Source organism: Callospermophilus lateralis, unplaced genomic scaffold, assembly GCF_048772815.1.
Source record: "Callospermophilus lateralis isolate mCalLat2 unplaced genomic scaffold, mCalLat2.hap1 Scaffold_89, whole genome shotgun sequence".
In the NCBI taxonomy this organism is placed as follows: Eukaryota; Metazoa; Chordata; class Mammalia; order Rodentia; family Sciuridae; genus Callospermophilus; species Callospermophilus lateralis.
The window spans coordinates 923,440-949,627 of NW_027517018.1; the positions used below are offsets into that span (position 1 = coordinate 923,440).

The 26,188-nt window shown below is 33.7% G+C and overlaps 1 protein-coding gene across 1 annotated transcript in view; it reads left to right on the top strand.

Annotated features, from left to right (window-relative positions):
• The first annotated feature begins 311 nt into the window (after nt 1-311).
• LOC143390122 (kinetochore protein NDC80 homolog) overlaps nt 312-26,188 on the top strand; it is a 36,914-nt gene continuing 11,037 nt past the window's right edge. The window contains 14 exon segments of the mRNA XM_076842712.1: nt 312-418; nt 1,562-1,639; nt 3,150-3,273; nt 3,373-3,545; nt 4,089-4,091; nt 5,208-5,307; nt 9,621-9,710; nt 11,456-11,549; nt 12,923-13,029; nt 13,764-13,908; nt 16,949-17,049; nt 17,051-17,155; nt 21,377-21,529; nt 23,799-23,888. Of these exon segments, the coding sequence (XP_076698827.1) occupies nt 312-418; nt 1,562-1,639; nt 3,150-3,273; nt 3,373-3,545; nt 4,089-4,091; nt 5,208-5,307; nt 9,621-9,710; nt 11,456-11,549; nt 12,923-13,029; nt 13,764-13,908; nt 16,949-17,049; nt 17,051-17,155; nt 21,377-21,529; nt 23,799-23,888 (1,470 nt within the window).

The window sequence follows — 26,188 nt, forward strand, 5'->3', positions numbered from 1 at the left end:
TTGCTACCATGAATATTCTTGTGAAGGCAGGGATCAGACATTATTCTTTGTATTTCCTGTGTTACCTGACACACTCCCCTGTACATGGTAAGGCAGTGAGTAAACTGTGTGTAGAATATTTTAAAATTAACTTAAATAGGTATTCTTTGAAGACCTCGGTGTACAGGAACATGAAAGGGAAAAGTTATCTTGATAATGAACCTAGTTGCTTTTATATTTGAGGATAAAGATATTAGTTATTGCCTAGTCTACTTTTGTTCTAAATCTGAAACATTTTTCTAATAGTGAATTCATGATTGTAGTTCATAAGCATGAAGCGCAGTTCATTTTCCACTGCTGGTGCTGGCTGCCTTTCTATGCAAAAGTCAAGATCTCAGGACATGAATAAACAAGGCCTTCATACTCCTCAAACATAAGTGCTGCCATCAGTGGTCCTAATCTGTATTTTTTTTTGTCTTAGGCAAAGAAATTATAAAATGTTTAATATAAAGGTGTAGTCTGTGTAATGTGTTAGTGAATCCTATCTGTTCCCAGTGGTACCTAATTTGGGATCAACAATACTAGGCACTAGACCTGATACCGGTGTTTCTTAAATTCCAAAATCCTCTTTTATAATTGTTTTTCATATTTTTAATTGGTACATTAGAGTTGTACATAATGGTGGGATCTTCTTTTATTATACAGCTTCCTATTTAAGCAGATCTTGTGCTGTGACTTTAAATTTACTGAGATGTTTCCAACTACCAAAGTTCTTCATCAAATCAAAGCAATGTTATTTGCTCTGGTGATAAGCTAAAATGTAATATCAACCTACAGAACAACACTTTTTCAAAGATTTACAGGGAAAACAGTGCCCAAATGAACTTGCTACATAAACTTTATTTTTTTCCTCTATAATTGATTTTCTTGCAGTGGACAGAAGAACACTATAAGCCACTGTAGAGCTGTATCAATTCTTCTCTAATACTTAGGTACAAGTTACTTGCGGGCTGTTCTTAAATTATTTAGGTTTAACGTACTGTGAGTTTCTATACTTTTAGAAATATGAATTACTTATTTTCCTTCTGAATACTTTAACAGAATATTTTGTTGTACATTACATCAAAAGATTTTAGATATGCAATTGTATTAGGTGTGAAAAGGTTACCATCATCAATGTTTTTTGTCTGTAATTCAAATATTGTATATGAAACGCAGCTACATTCTAACAGTAAGCTTTAAAAGAAAAAAAAAGTCTCAAAAGTAACTTTCATCCTGTGATTGAATATATCTATTTGTACATTTTGCCTTTTTCTATATATCTGTAAATGTACATATTTTAAGATAAAATCATAATGTAGATAAGATTTTTGTTCTGCTTCTTAATATTTTAGTACTATGATTTATACTTTTAGCTTATCCCTACCATAACAGCTGTGGTTGCTGCTAAAATTTTCCATGATTTTGAATAATTTTATAGGTAATAGGGAGGAGGTATTTATTCCAACATATTTCCAAAAGTTTCTTGAGTTGATTATTTCTTGTATTTATTTTAAAGTGTTTTTTTCTGTTTTTCTTAAAGCAAAGAGAAACCAGCCTTTGGAAAGTTGAGTATAAATAAACCTGCATCTGAAAGAAAAGTCTCTATATTTGGTAAAAGGTAATGTTTTAAATTATTAACTTTTTAGGTTAAATCTGCTTTAGATGGTAATAAGAGATAAATTAACCCATTCAGACTACTATTTTATTGTTACATGTGAATAATTGGAAGTTTTATACCTAGCACTCAAATACAATAGAATCATAGATTGTAAAGTGAGGAACTAATCCCACATTTGAGTCTCATCTTTTTCATACTCTTAATGAGAACTACAAGGAGCATTTGTTGTATGGGCTTCATCTATCAGTATTAGCCATTTAAAATACTGTGAAGACTTTAAAATATATATATTAATTCAATTTAAAATAGCAATAAGACTCTTACATAGTAAAGTAAATAATGTTTTTTTCATATTAAAATACATGTTTCCAAATACAAAACTATTTCAGAGAGAAGAGTGACATTGTTTTCCAGTTTTGCAAATCCCTTTTAATATGTGGTTTTATAGAAGATAGGTAGATTCTCATATCTGCTTCTGAAGTCTATTAGAATATTTTGCATCTTACAGCCAGCCTCTGGAAAACTTTACTATACACTCATGGATAAAATGAGCCAGGCACAGTGGTACATGCCTGTAATCCCAGCACCCAGCTGAGGTAGATCATAGATCACAAGTTCTAGGCCAACCTCAATAACTTAGCAAGGCCCTCTCTCAAAATAAAAAGGTCTGGCCAGACATGATGGCTGGAGACAAAAAACAGTGTCTCCTCACAAGGCAGTTTTGAGGATTGATTGAAGTAGATGAAAATATTTATAAGATCTAACATTTGTTGAGCATTTCTAAAGCCCAGATATTGTTTTTCTGCTAACTCTTAATCTCCAAAGGCAGATTTCGCACAAGAAATAGTGGTAAATGATGATTTGCAGGGAACAATTATGGAGGGGTAAATAAAAGCATAAGAACTTGGGTTATTGAATAAACATGCAGAATAGTTGGTGCAGAAGATCTTGTGGACTCCGTACACATTAGAGGAGAGTGTATGTGTTGTTAATGAAAAGTATCAGTTTATTTTTACCCCTGCCTTACTTTCTATCTAAATTTTCTTTTAACTGTTGTAACTTCATATTTTACATTCTCTCTACTTTATTTATTTATTTGTTTGTTTGTTTGTTTATTTATTTATTTAGTACTGGGAATTGAACCCGGGGCATTCAACCACTGAGGCACATTCCCAGTCCTATTGTATTTTATTTAGAGACAGAGTCTCATCAAGTTTCTTAGTACCTCACTTGTACTAAGGCTAGCTTTGAACTCAGGATCCTCTTGCCACAGACTCCTGAGCCACTGATTTTACAGGCATGCACCATCACGCCCAGCTCTCTCTACTTTAAATAATAGAATTCTGTTTAAGTAAATAAAGATTAAAAATTAAATTTTAATGCTTGGTGCTAATGTTAAAAGTAATAATAATAATGATGATGATGATGATGATGATGATAGCAACAACAACAACAACTTAGACTTTACCACAGAAAGAAATATCTTTGACTTTTAAAACTATGTTTCCAGAACTAGTGGACATGTATCCCGGAATAGTCAAACTGACATATTTTCCAGTTCTGAAAAAATCAAGAACCCAAGACCACTTAATAATAAAGCATTCATTCAGCAGTGTATTCAACAACTCTGTGAGGTATTTTATAATTTAATAATAATTGTGAATTTCCTCTTAGATATTTTTCAAAAATTTTACTATGACAAAATATTTGATGTTTCATAAAAGTTATTGTAGTTTCTTACAGAAAATGGTTATGCATATAGTGTATGCATAAAATCTCTACAAGCTCCATCTATTAAAGACTTCCTGAAGATCTTCACTTTTCTTTATGGCTTCCTGTGCCCTTCATATGAACTTTCTGACACAAAGTTTGAAGAAAAGTTTCCAAAAATCTTTAAAAACCTTGGGTATGTACATTATATTTCTTAGTCTGGGGAAATTATTGGAACCTAAAAACCAAATTCAATAAATTTAATGTTTGAGTTAGAAAAGTAACATGTTTAAGATGATTATTGTGAACAGTACATATAGAATGAATAGAAGAGGAATTATACTGTGGATATATTAGTCTGTTTTGTGTTTGTACTGTATAACAAATACTGAAACAAAGTAACTTATAAAGAACAGGCATTTATTTAGCTCATGGTCTAGTAGGTTAGAAAACCCAAAAGCATGGTGTCAGCATCTGCTCTGCACCTTGTGAGGGCTGTATCATGACATGGAAGAGGGTACCACATGGCAAAACAATACAAATGTGTCAGAGAGATCTGACTTTTATAATAAAGCCACTCCATCAATAACATTCCTCTAGGTGGATTAATCCATTCATGAGGGCGCTGCCAGTCACCTCCCAAAAGTCCCACCTCTGAGTATCATTAACATCTGACTTTATAGATTAAGTTTCCAATCCATGAATTCTGAGAGATCAACATTCACACCATAGCAGTAAGTTAGTACAGAACTGCATGTGATAGAGCATGAAGCCCTAAACTGCCGAAGTGATGGGGTAGAAAGTACAGGCTGGTTACCACAGGTTTTTTTCTTTTAAGAAATATTTTATTTAGTTGTAGTTGAACACAATACATTTATTTTAATTTATTTTTATGTAGTGCTGAGGATGGAATCCAGCACCTTGCACATGCTAAGCAAATGCTCTACTGCTGAGCCATAACCCCAGCCCTGGTTACCACATCATTGAGGTCTAATGGAGTGAATATGAATTTGGAAAGGGCTAAATAGAGTAAGCACAGTGTTGGATTTGGGGATGAGTAGTTCTTACAGGTGGTTTATTGAATTTAGGGAAACAAAAGATCTTTTGATGGGACTCCAACATGCTGATTATAAATCAAATTCCACATATTAAGGGTTTATAGATACAAATTAATCTGCAGAGAAGAAACCAAAAATACACAAAATCATTTTGGAGAGATAGATGACTAGCACAGAACAACAACATATTTTCTAAACAAGTTAAAATAATGGAATATGGGGAATTTTTAAAAAGTAACATCTTGCTTAATTTGCCCATTATTTTTACCATATTAAAATAAGCTTTTTTTTTTCTCCCCCTGCAGGTATCCTTTTGTGCCGCAGTCTCTGGCTGGGCACAAATCACAAGTCTCCACACAGCTTGTAGATTCAAACAGCAATTCTTTATTCCCGAATTCACACCGGCCGTCTACAAACACGTTCTGGGGGAATCCACGTTCTCTGCCCAAATCCACTTCTCCCAAATCACTCTCTGCCAAAATCCATGCTCCACTGGGATTCTGTCTCCCAAAAATATACTGTCTGACCCTAAGCACTCAAGAGGAACTCAGCAGCAGGATACGCCCTATTCTAAAGGGGGAACACCCTAATCTCCTATTATGCTAAACTGCCCTATTCTAAAGGGGGAACACCCTAATCTCCTATTATGCTAAACCGCCCTATTCTAAAGGGGGAACACCCTAAACACGGATCCTGCCCTGGTCCTTGAGCAAGGTCACCTTTCAGAAGTCCTTCCACTAGACAGCATGGGAGTAAGCTGGCAAGGAATTTGTCATACCTACTTGGCTGATGGCTCCCAGCACTTTTGCACTATCCAAAAGTTCCATGTGCACAGTGGGAGCCCGTCATACCTGGCCTCACATTGTAGCAGCCTTAGTTTGGCTAATAGACTGCATCAAGGTATTTGGTTTTACCTTTTAAATGTACACATAGGAAAGTTTGGGTTTTTTCTCTAAAAGGTAGTTCTATTTCTCTCCTATCTTGCTTTTGCCACTTATCTCAAGTCTGCTTCAAAATTTTCATTTTTCAAAGTACATTTAAGTTCCTGAGACTATAGCTGAGGGAGATAAAGTTCATTTTGGCAAAGAAGCTGGGACTACAAGTTCTTCCCACTATACCCAGCTATTCCTTTAATTTCCCTTTTTAGGGTTCCTCCATACAGACAATTGTCAAGATTAAACAAATCAAAACCTCACACACTCTAGGCAAGCACTCTGCAACTAATCTATACTCCCAGCTGCATTGTTTTTAATAGTTGGCAACATAACAAGCAAAAAAAAAAGGATAAATAATATTTTCACATTTGCATTTTGTACTATTTTATTTGTTTTTTTTTTGTTGTCATTTGTTTTAACTGTGTTAGGGATCAATTCCAGGTGATTATTAGGTAAACAGTCTATCATTGAGCTATATCCAACCCAAGATTGCCATTGTCTAGTTTAAAAATAATTCATTTAGGGCTGAAAGTATAGCTCAGTGGTAGACCACTTGCCTAGCATACATGAGACCCTGGCTTCCATCCCTAGCACTAAAAAAAATTAATAGTAACATATAAAGAAATTAGCCCTGTCTATATTATGCCCTGGTTTTTCCTTTTGATATTATGTACTATGTTTTGACTATTCTGAATTATGAATTTTCATCTAGTCTAATGTAGTCTCTTCCTTTTGTAGCTTCTGAGTTTCCTGTCCTACTTAGCAATAGAATTCTTAAAACCAGTATGGCCCCCTGACATTTTCTTGGTCATCAAAAGCCCTTAAGTAAATGTAAGTAGGCAGTAGGTGGATGGATTTTGACCCAAAACCATGCTAGTACATGGAGCATCAGCAGTTGTCAAAAAAAAAAAAAAAGAAAGAAATATATATATCCAATACCAGCGTCTATTAATAGGACTTTATATATAACATTTATACATTTAACTTGTCTCACATACCCCATGGACATGGTAATCACCTCTGCATTCTTGCTATCAGATATCCTTATTAGCACTGGAATACTTCAACCTTATTTGCCTAAGCATTTTAGGATTTTGTTATGTGGTTGTGAGATAACATCTTCAGATGTACAGGAACTGCTGTGACTGGTCGGAGAGAGACCTCTTTTTTGGACAGTACTAGGATGTCCATCTAGGGCCTCACATATTCCAGACAATCATTGGAGCACTGAGCTTCATTCTCAGCCCTTTTTAATAACTTATTTTGAAACAGTCTTGATAAATTGCCCAGGCTGAACTCAATTTTGTGATCCTCCCACCTCAGCCTCCTGAGTTGCTGGGATTATAGACACTGCATCCAGCTAGAAAAAGAGATCTCTTGAGATGCCTCCAAGCCCATTATTTAGGTTGGAATCCCCTTTTTCTTATTTTGCTTTTCTCAATGTGATAAAATTGAACACTGCAGCAACATAGAATCCATGAGACACTATAGGTTTCTTGTTCTAATTGTCTTTCCCATTTACTCTTAGAAATTTTAGTCACACCTGGGAAGGCCTCCTTTATTCCCTGGTGTTTTTTTGTTGGTTTTTTGTTTGTTTGTTTGTTTGTTTGGTAGTTTTAATGCCTCCAGTTATTTTTCCTAGTACTTTTATGGCTTCTTTGTGTTTTTCTTCTTTTTTTGTTTTTTGGTGGTTGTGTTTTTTTTTCTTTTTTTTTTGAGACAAGGTCTCACTGTGTTGCCCAGTCTTGTCTCAAAATCCAGAGCTCATGTGATCAGCCTCCCAGATAGCTACACTCCAGGTGTATGCCAGTGCACCCAGCTTTGTGTTGTTTGAAACCTTTATCCCTCTGAAATTTATTTTAGCTTAAGAAAGAGAAAGCATTTTTTTGAATAACTCACTCACATATCTTAGTAACATTTACTGAGTAACCTATTGTTTCCCAACAATTTGGAACTGTTCTTAATATATTTTTAGATCCGTTTTTCTTTTCTCCTAATGCTGCAACATGAGCTTTCTAATTGCTTTGCTTTCTAACATATTTTATGTAGTAGAGGCAGATTTTTATTGCTTTTCACAAGTTATCTAGCTATTCTAAGATCCTCACTTTTAAAGCCATTTTGCTTTTGCTCCCCATTGACATCACATTGAATTCATAGATGTATTGGGGGGAGGGGATTTCTATCTTGACAATATTCAGCCTCATCACATGGAAAAGTAGTCAATCTCTGTTTTCCTATCTCTTTTGCTCCTTCAGTTTTATTATTTAGTTTTAATGTATTAAGATTGAGATAATGTTTTTCATGTTGAAGTTCATCTGCTTTAATCAGGAATGGGTAAAGATTGTTGTATGCTTTTGCAGTATCTATAGAGAGTATGCTTTTCCTCTTGACCTGGTTTCCTAATAGCCTCTGTTTGTTCATTGTTTATTATTCTTTTGCTACACTCTCAAATTGCTTGTTAATATTTCATAACGTTTGGTTTCTTCTTTCCTTCTCTCTATGCCTCCTTTCAGAGCTTGGCACATAATCAGTTTGAGTGGCTGTAGTTTAGAAAGTCCCCAATCTCCTCTACTGATGTCCATGAATAGGAGGGTTGTATGTGTCCCTAGAGTTCCCTGGTAGCCTTTGTTTAATGATCAAGGGGGCAGAGCCTGATTTGTCTCATATCCCTCTGCATTCTTTCTGCCTGAAGTGTCACAATCTTGAGAAGTAGTAGTATTTGAAAAAATGTAACCTTTAGCTGAAAAAATTTCCTCTAGTATATTTGCTGTACTGGAGACTGAACTTGAACTTATGAAAATTTCTATTAAACCATAAAATGTTATGCGTTAGCACTGGGTCACATCCCAGCTGTTTTATTTTTTATTTAGAGATAGGGTCTCACTAAGTTGCCTATGCTGGCCTTGGATTTCATAATTATTCTCCTTTATTCTCCCAAATTGCTGAGATTACAGGTGTGTACCATCATGCCTAGCTATATTCCTTTTTATCTCTGTACAATTTCAAGTTCCAACTATTTCAACCAAATCTTCTCATTTTAAAACTCTCAGTCCTTGAAATTGAGGCTTCTATAGATCTTGGAGAATCTGTCTGTCTCTGTGTATGGCTCTCCTTGAACCTTGCAGAGTAGCAACAGTTTTCACAAGGGCATTTGACAAGCCAACAGGAACTTCTTTATCCTGATGACAAGGTAGAAACTTCAGTTGTTTTCTTGGGCTCTATCATACATGTCTCTCAGACTTCATTAAACCAGACTGTCACCTTAGGCCCTGTCAATGAAAGACAAGACAAAGAATGAATTGATAGAGCTCCCTGCATCCACCCTAGACATACAGAAAGTCTTCAGTGCTTTGAAATTAGGGAAAGGGTAGAAGGACAGGCAACTCTGGGCTAAGAACAGTGTCTTTCCAAAATCCTGTATATAAGTCCCAGGAAAAGAAAATTTCCCACCAAAAACCACTTTCATTTATTACTTTCAAATTTTAATAATTTTAGTGTTTCTGTAATTTTATTTTGTAAAATTCAATTTAAAGTTCATATTTATACATGAGATTTACCAAAATTGAACTCAAAAGAAATAAGTATTAGTTCATCTTTTCTATGGCAGTTCTGAAATGGATTCTTAGGGTTACATTAAAATGTGTATATTCTCAATAGCTTAATAGCTGTATAAGGGTCACATGTTTTTCTCTATGAAGAAGAACTAAATATGGAGGACTTCTTTCCAATTTTTTAAGGGATTTTTTTTAACTAAAATTTCAAGGATCGTGTTGTGTTTTAAGATTCAATATAACATCCCAGGAAAACAAACTTTCAGTCATGCAATTAAAAGCTTCTAAAAATGACACTAAAAAACAAATTTCAGGGGCCAAGGTGGTGAATTAATGGTAGAACACTTGTTTAGTATATATGAGGCACTGGGTTTTATACCTGGTACCACATAAAAATAAAATGAAAGGTATTGTGTCCACCTACAAAAAAAAAACTATTAAAAAATTGAGCCAGGGACATTAGAGCACATCTGTAATTCCAGCAGCTCAAGAGGCTCAGGCATGAGGATCACAAGTTTGAGGCCTGCCTTAGGAACTCCATGAGACCCTAAGTAACTTCATGGGATCCTATCTTAAAAAAATAAAATGGACTAGAAATATAGTTTCATGGTAAAGAGCCTCTGGGTTCAATCCCCAGAACCACCCTACCCTAAAAATTTACAAAGATGAAAGCCATGTTTTTCACATCTAGATAATCAACTTACTATGCTGTTTATTTGCTAACTAGATACATACTGCCATGAAAGAAAGCTCACCTTTATTTGATGATGGACAGCCATGGGGAGAAGAAACTGAAGATGGAATTATGCATAATAAGGTAAGATGTTTTATGTTATATAAGATTTATTTTCCTCCTCTTATAGAATGAAAATATTAATGATATTTTAATGTATTTGTTAATACAAAGGATAACAAATTGAATCTTAGAATATTACAGATAGGTTCTTTATTTTGTTCTGACTTTTTAGTTTAGGCATATTGTCACTTAGAGTTACCATGGACTTTATATAGAACTATATACTTTTTTTATACAACTATATACTTTACTGGAACCTAAGCTGTGTGACAAGCCTCCCCTCCCCCATTTCCTAAAATATGCCAGTCTATATATCTAAATGGAATAAATACTAGATCCAAGGAATAACTTTTAAATGTTGAGATTATGCACTTGTGTTCCCAGCATACATAAAAGATCAATTACTACATGGGCTCCTAGAAGAAAAGCTTTCTATCTCTAATTTTATCCTTCAATCTTTGAAACCTTTATCATGAAAAGAGAGTGGAAATAATTCCATTCTCATCTTTTATTACTGCCTGGTCAATAGTTCAGTGATATATCACCTAATGTGGTATTACTGCCCATTTTTTGAGCAAGAATATGCATGTCCTTTACTACATCAGCAGTGATCCCAGCTGGAACTGCTTCTGGAAAGCCTTTGATCTTACCCTAGAGAGAGTTCTCCCACATTGCAACATATGTGCTCAACTACATTTAGTTGTTCCTCAGTTTCACCCAAATATAATTAACACCTATTAACTATTAAATTTCTTGACATTCATCCAAAATGTTTAAACCATTAAAAGTTATTATTTCCATCAGAGCTATTATTTCAAATGATTAAATATAGAAAAACCCTTTGGAATCTATAAAGTGCTATTTTTAATTATAAAGAGTTTTCACTGTATTAAATTCACCAGATTCTGATCCTCAGCTTTGTGTACCTGTAAATTCAATTTTTTTTAAATCTGTAAGATTAAAATTGAACAAGCTTAGGGAAACTGATTCATTATTACTAAAAAACACAAGAGACTGATTTGAAGTAGAATGAAAATATATTATTTTATCATCAGTGGTAAGTCTATCCAGTTATAGGAATACTTGTACTGCCTATTTAAGGTACTCCTTCCATAGCAACCAAGTAATGAGAAAATTGCTTTTAAGCAAAGAAATAGCACAAAGGGAATAGCTTTGCCTTCTAATAAAAATACTCATTCTCAGGAACCAAAATGCCCAATGACTACAAAATAGAGTGTTACTTTCTCTTGGATAAATATTAAAAATTTTGATGTTCTACCGTTTAGATCTCTACTTACCACGCTGTTTTTGAGCTGGAAGTTGCAATGTAATTATAGCAAGTTTCCTTGTTTTTGAGCTTAAAATTCTGAAGATATTTTAAAGAAGGAAATAAATATTTATACTTCTTATTTATACCTGGCCAGTCATGACATGAAATGTAAAAAAACATTCCCTTATGTTCTGCTGTGGATGTACATTCCTGAAGAGTAACCAGGTCAATTTCAGCTTTACCACATGAGAAAGGAAACAAGATAAATGACCAATTTTTTTTAAGAGAGGAAAGTTCCTAGTAATCTAATACTACATTTAGAAGTAGCATGCTGAGTATGTACAGTGTATAGGTTTCTGTCTCTTAATCATACAAATTTATATAATTACTTAGTGTTTCTGACTTCTTTTTTATGCAAAACAAATTTTTACTTAGAAATGTGCAACAAACTAACAGAATCATGGCTTTGTTTTTAAAATCTGCTTTACCCAATCAGTTATTTTTGGACTACACCATAAAATGCTATGAGCATTTCATGAATGGTGCTGACAGCTTTGAAGAGATGAATGCAGAGTTGCAGTCAAAGCTGAGTAAGTGTTCTCATATCCAGTGTGCTTGCCTTCAGTCATTTACCTCTGTTCTTGGTATGATAGTTTATTTTGCCATATCTAATGTTCATAAGAGCTCTGTACTTTAAATGCATACAGATGCCTGCAGATTTTTTCTTTGGTGGAGAAAAGTAGTACTGGACTACAGAATACTGGTGTTGATGTCAGTCCTAAAGTTGCTTAGTGACTGTGAACTCAACAAAAATCTTCATCACAATGACAAAGTTTTGCAGGATTAGATGGCAGTATAATACCAAACACAACCAGCAGCATTGAAAGTAATTAATAAATGTTATTTCTCTAAGGGGATAGTATCCCTCTTATGTCTTTGCTTTACTATTTGAAAACTTAAAGCACCAATTAGTCAAAAGACCTAAAGTCTCATTTTAAATTCATAGAAAGTTAACAGATTATTGTATTTCTAAATAAAGAAATATGTTTGTATTCAGTGTAATCTGGTGACAGCCCAATATTACTGGCTAACTCTAAAATGATCCAGGGACATTATTTTATATTGTTCCTTAAGTTAGATTTACTTTGTATATAAAATGTCAGAGAAAAGTAAAATAGATTAAGATATATGAAGCTGTTCCTTCAAAAACAATTGAGTCAATCAAAACAGGATAATATCACCTCGCCTCTCATGGCATGAAATGTAAAAAAAAAAAAAAAAAAAAAAAAAAAAAAAAACATTCCCTGATGTTCTGCGGATGTATATTCCTGAAGAGTAACCAGGTCAATTTTAGCTTTACCACATGAGAAAGAAAGCAAGATAAATAACACTTTTTTTAAGAGAGAAAAGTTCCTAGTAATCTAATACAAAATGCATCTAGTGAGTTACTTTATATTTATGTATGTAATTAAGCATATAAATTAATTCATTTACCAATTCAAATTTTTGTTGTATATCTAGTATGTGTTAGGTATCATTTAGACACTGGGGATACAGTAATAAATATGAGATTAAAAGAATCCTTGCCCTTATAAACTTACATTCTAATAGAAAGAGAAGTAATAAATAAACAACTATAAATCAAGCGCTGATTAGTGCTATGGAGAAAAATCAAGTAGGGTATGGGGAATAGAAAGTATAGTGCAGGGCTGGGATTGTGGTAGAGCACTTGTGTAGCATATGTGAGGTACTGGGTTCGATCCTCAGCACCCACATAAAAAAAAATAAAATAAGGATATTGTGTTCATCTACAACTTGTCCAGTAGAGCTAACCAGAGGCTGAAGCAGGAGGATCATAAGTGTAGGGCCAGTCTGGGCAAAACTTTGTAATTCGACCAGAGGGATAGAAGGCAAAAAATATTGTGGCCCGAGTCTTATGAAATTTTTTGGGTTTTGTCTCCAGAGGATTTATATAATGTAGATGCTTCCAAGCTGGAATCATTAGCAACAAAAAACAAAGCATTGAATGAACAGATTGCAATATTGGAACAAGAGAGAGAAGAAGAGCCGGTTAGAAAATGTGTTTATGTACTTCCTTGAGAGGTCTTATAGATTCTTGGTCTCCTTAGAGAATACTGGCTGTTTTTATCAAAATTTTTTTGAATGAGCTAACAAAGTAAGCGTCTTAAAAGTTAAGTATTATATAGAATAAATTCCCATTGAAAACATGTTTGGTATCTATGGAGTTTTTTTTTCCCTTGGGATCTATCAGTCTTTGACTAATGGTCTTCAGAATATGATGAAAGATTTCTACCTTTTTACATAAGACCAGAAATAGCTTTTGAAGTCCCCATGGTATATATCTCCAAGGAACAATATTAACAAGAAGCCCTGAGTTTTATAGTTACTATAAAAAGGAATAGTTATATATCTGGCTTACATATTATCCTAAGTGTTTTCTAAAGACTAAATTAAAATACTGATATTTTAACTTTTTTGTGTATTACTAATGAAGCACCCAGGCTGTTCTATAATATAAACAATTTTAAATGTTTGTGGTTTTTTTTTTATCTTTGGCCCTTGTGGGGATTTTTGTTTTGTTTTTTACTATTCTAAACTGACTTATTGAAAAGTCCATGTCCTTATATAGGTAATAATAATATAATCTTCTTTCCTCCTAAAATGAAAGGGAATGCTGATTAAACTTTCTCTAAGATGAATTTAATAACATTGTTTTCTTTTAAAATAAACTATGGAATGATTATTGATGAAAATAACTAATTTAATATTCTTTTCTCTTAAAGAACCGTCTAGAGTCATTAAGGAAGTTGAAAACTTCCTTACAAGCCAATGTTCAGAAATATCAGGCATACATGAGCAATTTGGAGTCTCATTCAGTCATTCTGGACCAGAAATTAAATAATCTCAATGAAGAAATTGCTAGAGTAGGTAAGCACAGCTAATGCTGAAAGAAATAATTCAGATGAATATTGTCCCATATATGCCAAGACCTTTGTTATCTATATCTATTTTGATTCTATGGTAAATTTTTATAGCTGGTTACCAAGTTTCCAATGCCTTTTCTGTTTTCTGAAGCTGCTGTAACAAATTACTACAAACTTGGTAGTTTAAAACAATAAAAACTTACTCAGTCTATAGTAGTTACTGATGTTGTATGTCCCAAAAACCAATAGCAATACCCTCCCCCCAAGGACTTAGGGTGAATCTGTTCCTTGCCTCCTCCAGCTTTTGGTATTGGACAGTGTTCCCCAGCTTGTATAAACATCACTACATTCTCTGATTCTCTGCCTTTATCTTTATATTGCCTTCCCTGTCCTTCATCTTTATATTGCCTTCCATGTGTGTCTTTTTTTTTAAAGATGATGAGATGGAGTTGCCAGATTACCTAGGCTGGCCTTTAACTTACTATTCTCCTACCTCAGCCTCTCAAGGAACTGGGATTAAATGCTTGTGCCACTATGTTGTGTTTTCTTCTGTGTGATGTCTCCCTCTGCTTTGATGTTACAAGGATGCTTGTGATATTTAGAGCCCACATGCATAATCCAGAGCTATATGCTTGTCCCAGTATTCTTAATCACATCTGCAAAAATCCTTTTCCAAATAAAGTAATGTTTACAAGTTCCAGAGATTAGGACTTCATATATTTGTGTCACCATCATACAACCTCCTCCACTTTTTCAAGCACAAGCTCTCTAAAGTCAACAGGGACCCACCCTAAGAACACATGCTGCCAGATATGAGTGTGTGGTGTGTGTGTGTGTGTGTGTGTGTGTGTGTGTGTGTGTGTGTGTTATTCTATATTTTTTTGATTCTGCTTTGTAATTAATAAGCCAGACTCTTGATCTCTGCCTGTTTCAGTGTGCTCTGTCTTACTCTCCATTGCTACAAATAAAAGCAGCTCAGCAGCTAAATCTGAAAATAAGATGAAAAGATGCAAATACTACAATTCTCAAGAAGCAAAAGCACAACTAAAGAAACCTTGTTTGTATCCTGAGTCTCCCTATCCTTGTTTTCATAAACACATATCCATCTTAATTGTAAAATTGGCAAATACTGTGGCACACATATTTGATAGCATCTAGAAGGAGAGAAAAGGAAGGTATCTACAAATCACAAAACTGTTGGGCTACAGTTTAAAAGTAAATACATGAAAGATTATCCTATTTACTTTCTCAGGAATTGGCCTTCTTGTATTTTATTTTAGAACTTTATAAATTGAGTCTGTACCATGCAGAAATTATATAGATAATCCTCAGGTATTTTGATTTAACTCAGTCTATGGAGTATTGATCATCTGTCAAGTCAAGGCTTGTAATTATCCCAAGAATTTGCTAAATCAGTTTTTTTTCTAAATGACTGTGATTATATATGTTTAATTTGCTCTATACAAACTAAACTAGTCACTATCCTTTGTTTGTTCTCCATCATGACAAGGAACCATAACTAATTTGTTATTCTAACAATATTTGTAATGTAATTAAGTCAATACTTTCTAACATAAATGCCGTCTGTTCATTATTAGCATATAATTAAGATAATTGTCATATTTCCTACTTACAAAAACTTTTTCCGAAAAGTTGCAAACTGAATAGATAAAAGAGTAATACTTCAGCTACCATTTGTCATTTCAAAGTGGTTTAGTTTGAGAGATTATTTTTTTAACAATTAACCTAAGATGTCTTAATTCTTGGGAGTATTTTAACTTTCTTGATTATTTAAAGCCATTTGCAGCCAAGACTGTAAAAGAAATATTTAAACTCTAAACATATTTTTGAACAGGTATTTGTGATAAATACATAAAGTTTTTCCTAAATCAACATTAATTTATTTTAAGTTCAGATGAGAAGTTTCCCAAATATTGGGCTTGGGCTACAGATAGGTTATAACAAAGTTGAGCCAGACATGGGGTACACACCTATAATCCCAACAGCTCAGGAGGCTGAGGCAGGAAGATCACAAGTTCAAAGCTAGCTTTAGCAACTTAGCACAGCCCTGCAACTTAGCAAGAACTTAGTAAGACACTGTCTTAAAAAAGAAAAAGAAAAAGAACTGGGGATATGAGTAAGTGGTTAAACAACTCTGGGTTTAATTCCTGGTACAAAAAAATGACATATCGGTCCTGTCAGCACTCAAGATGATGTTCTTTACCCAGTTAGTCAACTCCTTCCCTTTATCCCAACCTGTTATAAAAATATTATCATATCTGTGTAAGGCATGAGTCAGGATGTTGGAAAATACTGATTTATTTAAATTAAAACTTTTATCTTTTTAAATATATTTTAGATATTCATGGACCATTTATTTATCTATCTATCTATTTATTTATTTATTTATATGCAGTGCTGAGAATAAAACCCAGTGCCTCACACATGGTAGGCTAAGCAAGCGTGCTACCACTAACCCAGAACCCTAGCCCTAAAAACTTTATTTTATGTGAAATAAAGTTTTTATATTTGTGGATGTGGTTTTTCTTGCTATTTGAAGAGTCATCTATTGGGCCTGGAGTTGTGGCTCTGTGATAGAGTGCTTGCCTAGCATGTGTGAGGTACTGGGTCTGATTCTCAACAGTGCATACAAATAAATAAAAAAAAATAAAGTTGAATTTTTCTTAAAAAGCCATCTATTAAAAGCATTTAAATGAATATTAACAGAAACAGACTACCCCTCTTACCCCTCCTAAGTACAAATATTCTTAATTGTAATTATTATGTATTAGGTTACAGTTTTTTTCATATACTACATTCTGAAAGCCATAGTAAGACAATAGAGAAATAAGACACTAACAGAATTTTAACTGTATTATTTCTAAGAATGTTATTAGCAAAGTGAGACCTAAATTAGCCAAAAGAAGAAGAAATATGTATATACACAACTTGGATAGTTAGACATTAGTCCTGTTAAATAATGGCATCAGTTTTCTTATAGTAATTGAAGTAGTTAAAAGTTTGTTTTTTTTTTCCCAATTCAGAACTAGAATGTGAAACAATAAAACAGGAGAATGCACATCTACTGAATGTTGTTGATAACCAGAAGTACTCAGTTGCAGACATAGAGAGAATAAATCATGAAAAAAAATGAATTGCAGCAGACCATTAATAAATTAACCAAGGAGCTGGAAGCTGAACAACAGCAGTTATGGAATGAAGAGTTAAAGTATGCCAGAGGAAAAGAGGCGGTAAGTCGTACCATTTTTGGTAGCAACTCATCAGAGTTGACCTTTTTAAAGGTCTGTTCCAATTAAGAAGAACTTGGAGGGTAGACTAAGTTGGCTAAAGAGGTAAAATTGTCTAACATTGACATTTAGCATGACTAAAATACTCATTACTTTCATGTCAATTCAGTAACACTTTCTCACAGTCATATTTAAGGTATACTGTATTTTATTACAGGGAACAAAGAAATAAATGAAATAGTCTCTCTTAAGACCATGAAATAATTTTCATAAATCCCATCTGAAGAGGAAGAAATGAATCTCTCTTCATCTACCTATTCACTCTTCATACAGTTCTGTAACAGCCACTGTGTGCCACTTACTCTGCTGAGAATAGGGGAAATAAAGATAAAAATGTAAAGACTCTTCCATCAAGAAACATCTGACCTAGCCCAGCATAGTGGCAAATACCCATAACCCCAGCCTCTCAGAAGGCTGAGGCAGAGATAACAAAAGTTTGAGTCTAGCCTCAGCAATTTAGCAAGACAGTGTTCCAAAACAAAAAACAAAGATAACTGGCCATGTAGGTCAGTGGTAGGGTTCCCCTGGGCTCAATCCCCAGTGCAGTTCTGCCAAAAAGGAAGAAAGGAATCTCCTTATATTTTCTATTGTGAGATCAAATTCTAATAGATATTTGCACAAAGTGTTAAGGAAGCATATAGTATAACTAACCCAGATTTAGTGTGCATGATGTGGGGAAATGGATGAGAAGGTTTTTAGAAAAGGCTTCCTTTAAGAGATAACACTTCAAATTGAATTAGGAAATATAAGAAAGAGTTAACATGGCAACTCTTTTGTGCTTGAATTAGCAAAAAAGGAATATATGGGAAAACTCAGACTAAGCAGCCTAATGTACAACCTTTTCTAGTAGTTTAAAAGACCAAACTTTTCTTGTAGCTTATAAGACCTGAAAACTCTCAGAACTTAAAAATTATACAGAAGTATAATCACCTCTTCAGAAAAGTGTTATTTTTGGCAATATGAAAAATGTGTTTCAAGGGAGCAAAACAGTTAAATAAGGATCTGTATCAGTAATCTAGGGAGAAATTACAAGCTAAATTTAGGTAATGCTAATAGGGATTCTAAGAAGTGAGTGGATTCTAGCTACTTAGGAGGTACAGTAAATGAGAAAATGAAGGAGAAGGGGAGCATCCATGTGTCTAGCTTGCACAGTTGGGTAATAGTACCACTCACTTGGGAATAGAAGAGAAATATGAAATAAGTCAGGAGTGGGGATAGAGGTATTGTTTATATGCGGCATCCAGGACATAATAAATTATTGTATATATGGGTTTAGACTTCAGCATAAAAAACCAAATTACTTAGCCTAAGCTTAATTTTATAGATAATACTTTAATACTTTAGCCAACATTGTTGATAAAGTAGACTTTCTGGCCATATGAATTTCTAGGTAATGAAAAGTTACTCTTATTTTTGTAGGCAGTCTTCATTATTCCTGACACTTAATTTTCATGCATTCTCTACTCTTGCTTATAGCCTATTAGTTCCAGTTATCTTTTTTTTTGTAAAAAAGTGTTTAAAAGGCTTTTTTTTTATTTAATGGAGAAAAATAGAGAGTAGAGTGTTTCAGACTCACATTTTTTCTTTAAAGTTTTTCATTCTTTAATTTTCATTTATAATGTTTGCTTATTGGTAGATTTAGTTTGAAAATCTAAACCTCAATGAGAAAAATTTATCATTTGATTTTTGTTCCAAAATAATGATTTTTTTATCTTATAACCTCTAATAATTTTCTTATTACAGTTTTTTAAAAAATGTTTTTAGTTATAGTTGAACACAATATTTTTATTTTGTTTGTTTATTTTTATGTGGTGCGGAAGATTGAATCCAATGCCTCATATGTGTGAGGCAAGCGCTCCACCAGTTGGCTACAACCCTAGCCAGTATTTATTACACATTCATCACATGAAAAAAATTGTTAAAACACAGCAACTTAGTTTTCCCTAAGGGGGAAATACTAGTTTCTATTCCTGGTCACATTTATAAACAGCATTATAGACATAATCAAAGAGATTTGGGTTTTTTTGTTTTTGTTTTTGTTTTGTTTTATTGTTTGCAGTGGTGAGGTTCAAACCCAGTGCCTCTCAAGGGCTTTATCACTGAGCTACATCCTCAGCCTGCAGATAATTTCTTGAACATTCAGATTTTAACTGATTTATGGAAAGTGTGAATTTTACATACCGATATATATGAATCTCAATATGAAATGGACAGTTCAATATTAACAAAGCTTTACCTTGTTTCTTTACCATGTTTTACATAATTCTGCTCTTTCCTTAGCCATCTGTTTCCTTTCTTCTTCCTGACATTGCTAGGTAAACTCAACAGTTGTTTATCAAGGAGAAAAAGGGAAATTCATAGGAAATAGATGTTGGAGTAGTAGCTCAGTGATAGAATGCTTACCTTATGTGAGTCTGTGGGTTCAATCCCAACAAAGAGAAGGAAAGGAAGATGGCCTCTGGTGGTAAGACAAAGTCTTCAAACCTAGCCTAGAATTTCATAAACCTTGGGTTTAGCGCTGGATTTGCCACTACCCACCTATGTGACCTTGTCATGTCATCTAACCTCCCATAGTCTCCATTTGCTTCTTCAGGAAATTGAAAATGGTTAGACTTAATCAGTGTATCTGAAATCAATTACTTCACTATACCTTATTTCACCAGCACTGTACAATAAAGGGAAGTTATGAATTTCTGATCTAGGTGAAATCTAAGTTTAATAAACTACAATTAGTAGTTGGATGACTAGGCTGAATGGAGGAAAAAAAATGAGGAATTGGGAAAGCAGTAGACTGGGGATGAGCCAGAGCAAGGCCATGGACAGTGCAAACAAAACTTAGAGAAGTGGATTCCTAAGAATTAGTTAAGAGAGATATTAAAGGATGGTGGCAGTACACAAAAGATCAGTATGAACATTTCATTCATTTATCATCCCACTCTGGGACTAATTTTTGTTTCACATCTCAACTCTGGTATTAGCCTTCTGGAGTTCTTTGCTGAGATGGACATTGTACTAAATCTATATTCATCAGGAAAGAGTGTAATAAAATTTTGCTGTGGGAATTGATGTGGGAAAGAGAAACTAGAGACACATGTGTCACATATTTGCTTTCTGTACAGTTTGAAGAAAAGAACAGAAGAAACTACTCCCAGCATCATTTAGCATAAGGACAAATAGAACTACATACTTTAATGATTCCAAGAGAGCCAGTATATTATAGTAAAGAAATAGAAACGATTTCCTAATTGATTATTAGAAAAATCTTAATATACAAGTAGTATTGCTTTGAGATCTAATGCTTTCTTTGAAATTAAAAATTATTTGCCATTGCATTTCTTTACTCAAACTTTATGAATATTTAATAGTTATTAAAAACCAAGTACATATTAAATGGAGAAAGCACTATAAAAATAAGGTGCCTAGAATCTGCAATTTATTTATTCAATCAAATAGTAAGCATCTACTATATGCCAAGCATTGTTGTAGATACAGTAGATACAGCTGTTTTCATGGTGATTACATTCCAGTAGTGAAAGTGAGCGATTTATTTTGTCAGTTAATGATGATTGCTATAGAAAAAAAAAGAAGTGAGGTTTGAGAAAAACCATGGGGTCTACATTAGAAGGGAGAACTTTCTGATAACATAATTTAAACAAAGCCCCGATGGAAAGAGGGAGGACAGGAAATGTGACATACATTACTAAAATATTTTTATCAAAACAGTTAAGATAGCATTTTGAAACTTAAATAATTAAATTTCACTTATTTTGAATAAATTAAATGTTTTAATTTGTACATTGACAAAACTAAGGTTTTTATTTATGTTTCATAATTTCTCTGTCTAGCGTTTGGAAAAGTAAGTATTAGTTAAAATCTAAATATGGACACTTATTCTAAATTGTTTATCAGGTAAATGGAAGAATAGTAATATAATACTTACCAATTAATTATAGGCTTAAAATTATTCTATAGATTTAGTATGAATAAAACCTTTCATCTTTTATGTATTTTTAAGTTGCCACCCTTATTACTAAAAATTACTAAATCACTAAACTACTAAAAATAGTCATAACATTTTATATTAAATTGCAGAAATGCCAGTTGAAAACCATATGAAATAGGGCTACTTTATTTTTAACATTTCTTTTTGTGTTCTTTCCTTAGATTGAAACACAATTAGAAGAATATCACAAACTCTCTAGAAAATTAAAACTTCTTCCTAAAAGTGCTGAGAATTCCAAAGGTTATGACTTTGAAATTAAGTTTAATCCTGAAGCAGGTGCCAACTGCCTCATCAAATACAGGGCTCAAGTTTATGTAAATAAATTATGAGATTGTTATCTGTAAGAATTTGAACTTAAATATGTCCATATCCCAGGACTAAAGAGTCAGAACTTCTTGGTCTTCTTTCTTCTTGGTGGTAGAAATCTTGTCTTTGTTATAGCTAACTCTTCAAAGTATAAAACCTCTTCTTCTCTAGCTACTTTATTCAACTATCCAGTAAGTAATTAATGTATATACAAGACAGACACCAAGACTACACAGACAAGCATGACAACCTTTGCTCCTAGTCCCCTCATGGGAGAAAGATATAAATGAATGAATGACAAATATGTGCTCTATTGGAAGTCTTTACAAGATATAGCATGATTGGTTTTTCCCAGGTAGCAATAAAACTCCACAGAGATGGTAACCATGTAATGAAATCTTGAAAACTGAAATATTCATGGGATGGTGTGTGAAAAAGAACACACAGGAAAACATAAGATGTACTAATGCATTAAGGAATATTAGCAGTCAACAATGAGAAATCTATGCCTAATTTTGCAACATGATCAAGGAAATAATTTTGGGAATAAAAATTTTAGTTTGCTCTATCACAATGTCTTATTCATAAATTTTAATATTTTATTGGCCCCTTAAAATGCCCTCTTTCATGATAATTACATTTTTGTGGGGGTTTGTTTGTTTTTTGTGGGTGTGGGGGTTATTGGGGATTGAACTCAGGAGCACTCAACCACTAAGCCATATCCCCAGCCCTATGTTATATTTTATTTAGAGACAGGGTCTCAGTGAGTTGCTTAGTGCCTCACTTTTGCTGAGGCTGGCTTTGAACTCCTAATCCTTCTGTCCCAGCCTCCTGAGCTGCTGGGATTATATGGGTGTGCCATTGCACCCTGCTGATACTTAGCTTTTTGAATAGAAGGATGTCAAATTCAAAAGCTATGCACTTTTTCCCTTGAGAATAATTCAACAAATATTAATTGAATATATATTATGTTGCAGACCATAAAATACGAAGATTAAACCTTTACTTTCCTGGAGATTAGTTTATTAGTGTACTGAAATGGGTTAAGTTAGACTTAGCCAGATATAGTAGTACATGCCTATAATTTCTTCGACTCAAGAGACTGAGGCTGGAAGATGGCAATTTTAAGATCAGCCTCAGCAATATAGTTAGCCCCTTACTCAAAATAAAAAATTGACATGCCTGGGAATATAGCTCAGTGGTAGAGAACCACTATTTAAAAATTTACCCCAAATTTTTAAAGACCACCATAATGGCCTATGAGTTTTTTTTTTTTTTTTGGAATAATGGAAATGTTTAGAACTAGTGATATGTTTACATAGCATTGAGAATCTCTAAATGCCACTGAATTGCACACTTAATTTTTTATTTCAGTTTAACCATCTTAAAATGTGAATTTCACCTCAATAAAAGAAAAGCATAATGAGAAGCAACAAAGTAGTGATGAAATTAAAATCTGTAGGACAGAAGACAAACATAGAAAAAACAAGTTGAGAATGATAAAACTAAAGAGGAGTAAGAGAAATGGATCTATCTGGAGAACATAGCATAAAAATACAACCTACATATAAATTGTTTTCAAAAAATTACTGCAGTAAGGTGGGCATGGTTTAGCACACCTGTAATCCCACCTGTTCAGGAGGCCAAGACAAGAGAATCACAAGTATGAGGCAAACCTCAGCAATTTACAGAGGTCCTAAGCAACTTAGCAAGACACGGTCTCAAAAAATACAAAGGGCTAAGGATGTAGCTAAATGGTATGGCATCCCTGGTTTCAGTCTCCAGTACCAAAGAAAATAAGAAGAAAAAGAAGAAAGATTACTTCAGTAAACCTAGTGTACCTACAAAATGTTGGAAGTGAATTTCCAGAATAGATGAGTAATTCTTTAACTTTGCAAGTATTAAAAACCAAACGCGAGTTATATTCTACAGGTATAGAAATTACATTAAAAAATAGTTTTATTTTCTTAGTAATGTTGTATTAAATTAAAAATATTACAGCTTTCCAGGCACATACCTTTATAATCTAGCTAGTCAGAGGCCAAGGCAGGAGGATGACAAGTTCTAAACCATCCTGGACAGCTTACCAAGCCACTGTCTCAAATTATTTTTTAAAGGGTTGGGAATGTAGTTCAGTGGCAGAATGTTTGCCCAGCATGCACAAGGCCCTGGGTACAATCCCCATGATAGAAATCAATTCCTGTATCACAATTTACATATTCCACATAAAATAAATTTTATTATTACCTTTCACTAACATTCTCATGTTTTGTATAGGTACCCCTCAAGGAACTCCTGAATGAAAATGAAGAAGAAATTAATAAAGCTCTGAATAAAAAAATGGGTTTGGAGGATACTTTAGAACAAGTAAGTAATGAAACTTAGATTAAAGCAAAAATAAGTTTTTTAAGCCTAATATTAAATGTGATTTGTGGTTTCTAGTTGCCAAGGAATTAATTTTTATTTAAAAAATTCTGTAAAATGAAAGTTGGTACAAACTTGACTGAAATATTTGAAGTAACTTATCAAGTAATTTAAATATCCTAGGCTTCTTATATCACTATAATATAGTGACATGAAACTAGATTTCATTCCCTTTTGGGGGTGTAAGAGAACTACAGAATTCCCTCTTTACTTTAAAGTATGTATGTGTCATTTATGGTGAGGCTAACCAACTGTGATGGATTTAGAGGTTTCTTTTTGCCAAGTATTTCTTTCTAGATCATGGAATTTCAGGGGAACTTAAATGCTAATAGAAGTCCATTTAGTTTTCAGAAAGTTCCTGCTTCTGAGATCCTTGAAACAGTTATGAAACAATTCCAAGTCAACCACCTATATCCCTGAAAAAGACCTGATATTATATTTAATAACCTTTAAAGTAAACATTGCTGTAGTAGTTGATTGAGAAAAGTTAAGAAGTTGCTTCCCAAACACACTAGAGTGTGTTTTTATGACACCAAACAATTAAAGGAAGCCCCTAGTTGTTAATTCAACTCTTCAAGAACTATTGTGTGGGCTGGGGATATAGCTCAGTTGATAAGTGTGTTTTCCTTGCATTCACAATGCTATGGGTTCAAACTCCAGCACCACAAAAAAGAAAAGAACTATTGTGTTCTGACTAGGATTCCTGGATAAGAATGAAGTCTTATCTTTTCTCTAAATAGAAATATGTTTATTTTTTTCTCACTTAGAAACAAAGCCTATTGTAGTTCACAAATAATTATACTAATAACCCACAGAAAGTCATTTTTTTAAATTAAAAAATTCGGTAACAACTCACTTTGGCTCAGTGCAAGTGGTCCATGCCTGTAATCCCAGCAACTCAGGAGACCCAGACAGGAGGAATTCAAAGCCAGACTCAGCAAAAAAGCGAGGCATCAAACAACTCAGTGAGATCCTGTCTCTAAATAAAATACAAAAAAAAAAAGACTGTGGGGGCTGGGGTTGTGGTTCTAGGGTAGAGCACTTGCCTAGCACAGGCAGAGCTCTGGGTTCAATCCTCAGCATCATATAAAAATAAATAAATAAAAGAAAGGTATTGTGTCCAACTACAACTAAAAAATAAATGTTTTTTTTGAAGAGAGAGTGAGAGAGGGGAGAGAGAGAGAATTTTTTTAAATATTTATTTATTTATTTTATTTATCGGCGGACACAACATCTTTGTTTGTACGTGGTGCTGAGAATTGAACCCAGGCCGCATGCATGCCAGGGAGCACACTACCACTTGAGCCACATCCCCAGCCCCCCCACAAAAAAAATATTAAATTAAAAATAATAGGACTGGGAATGTGGCTCAGTGGTTGAGTGCCCTGAGTTCAATGCCTGGTACCCCAAAAATAAAAAAAGAATTACTTTGTATTAGAAAGTTAAAAAACAAGTTTGAAACTCCTCAAAAAAACAAGTTTGAAACATTATTGAGTAATTTGGGATTTATGAAATATTAGGCTATGGGAAGGTTTAGACTGTATACAAGGTGTGGTGATTATTTGAGACAAGGTCTTTTTTTAACCTGCTTCAGTTTGATTTTCTTTTTTTGTTGAAATGGACATTAAATCTGAAGAACCTCCAAAAGATAAATTCCAAGCAATAGGGGCCTCATGACTAAAACAACTTTCAGAATGACTTGAAACTTGAAAGACTTTGAGCAGGAAATCTTGGGGAAAGAAAGTTTTATAAAATGCCTACTATAGTCTAGGCCTCATGTTAGTATTCTAAAGATAAACCTACCCTTCAAGGGCTTCCACTTGGAGAAAAAGGCTGACATTTCTGCAGTTTTGCTAATCAGATTTGCATTTTTGCAAAACCCTTTAAGTTATGGGAAAATGTGGCTTAGAAAGGATGCAATGAAAATTAAACCAATCTATTCATAGTAGAAACAGAGGGAAAGGGACATGTTTAGGAAGTGTTAAGAAGGTAAATAAATTCCAAGGATTTAATGACCAAGCTTGGAGAAAAAAAAGTTCTATAATGACTTCCAGATTTCTGGTATGGGCAACTGAATGGACTATAGTGTATTACCTAGAGGAAGAAAAGTGAGAGAAAAGTTGAAGCAGTAGATTCAGAGCATGAGAGAGACCAGGGCTTAAAATAGTTTTAATAGTCTTTAGCACACATATGATAGTGGAATCCATGGATGTGGGTGATATTTCTTGGAATGTATAAATAAA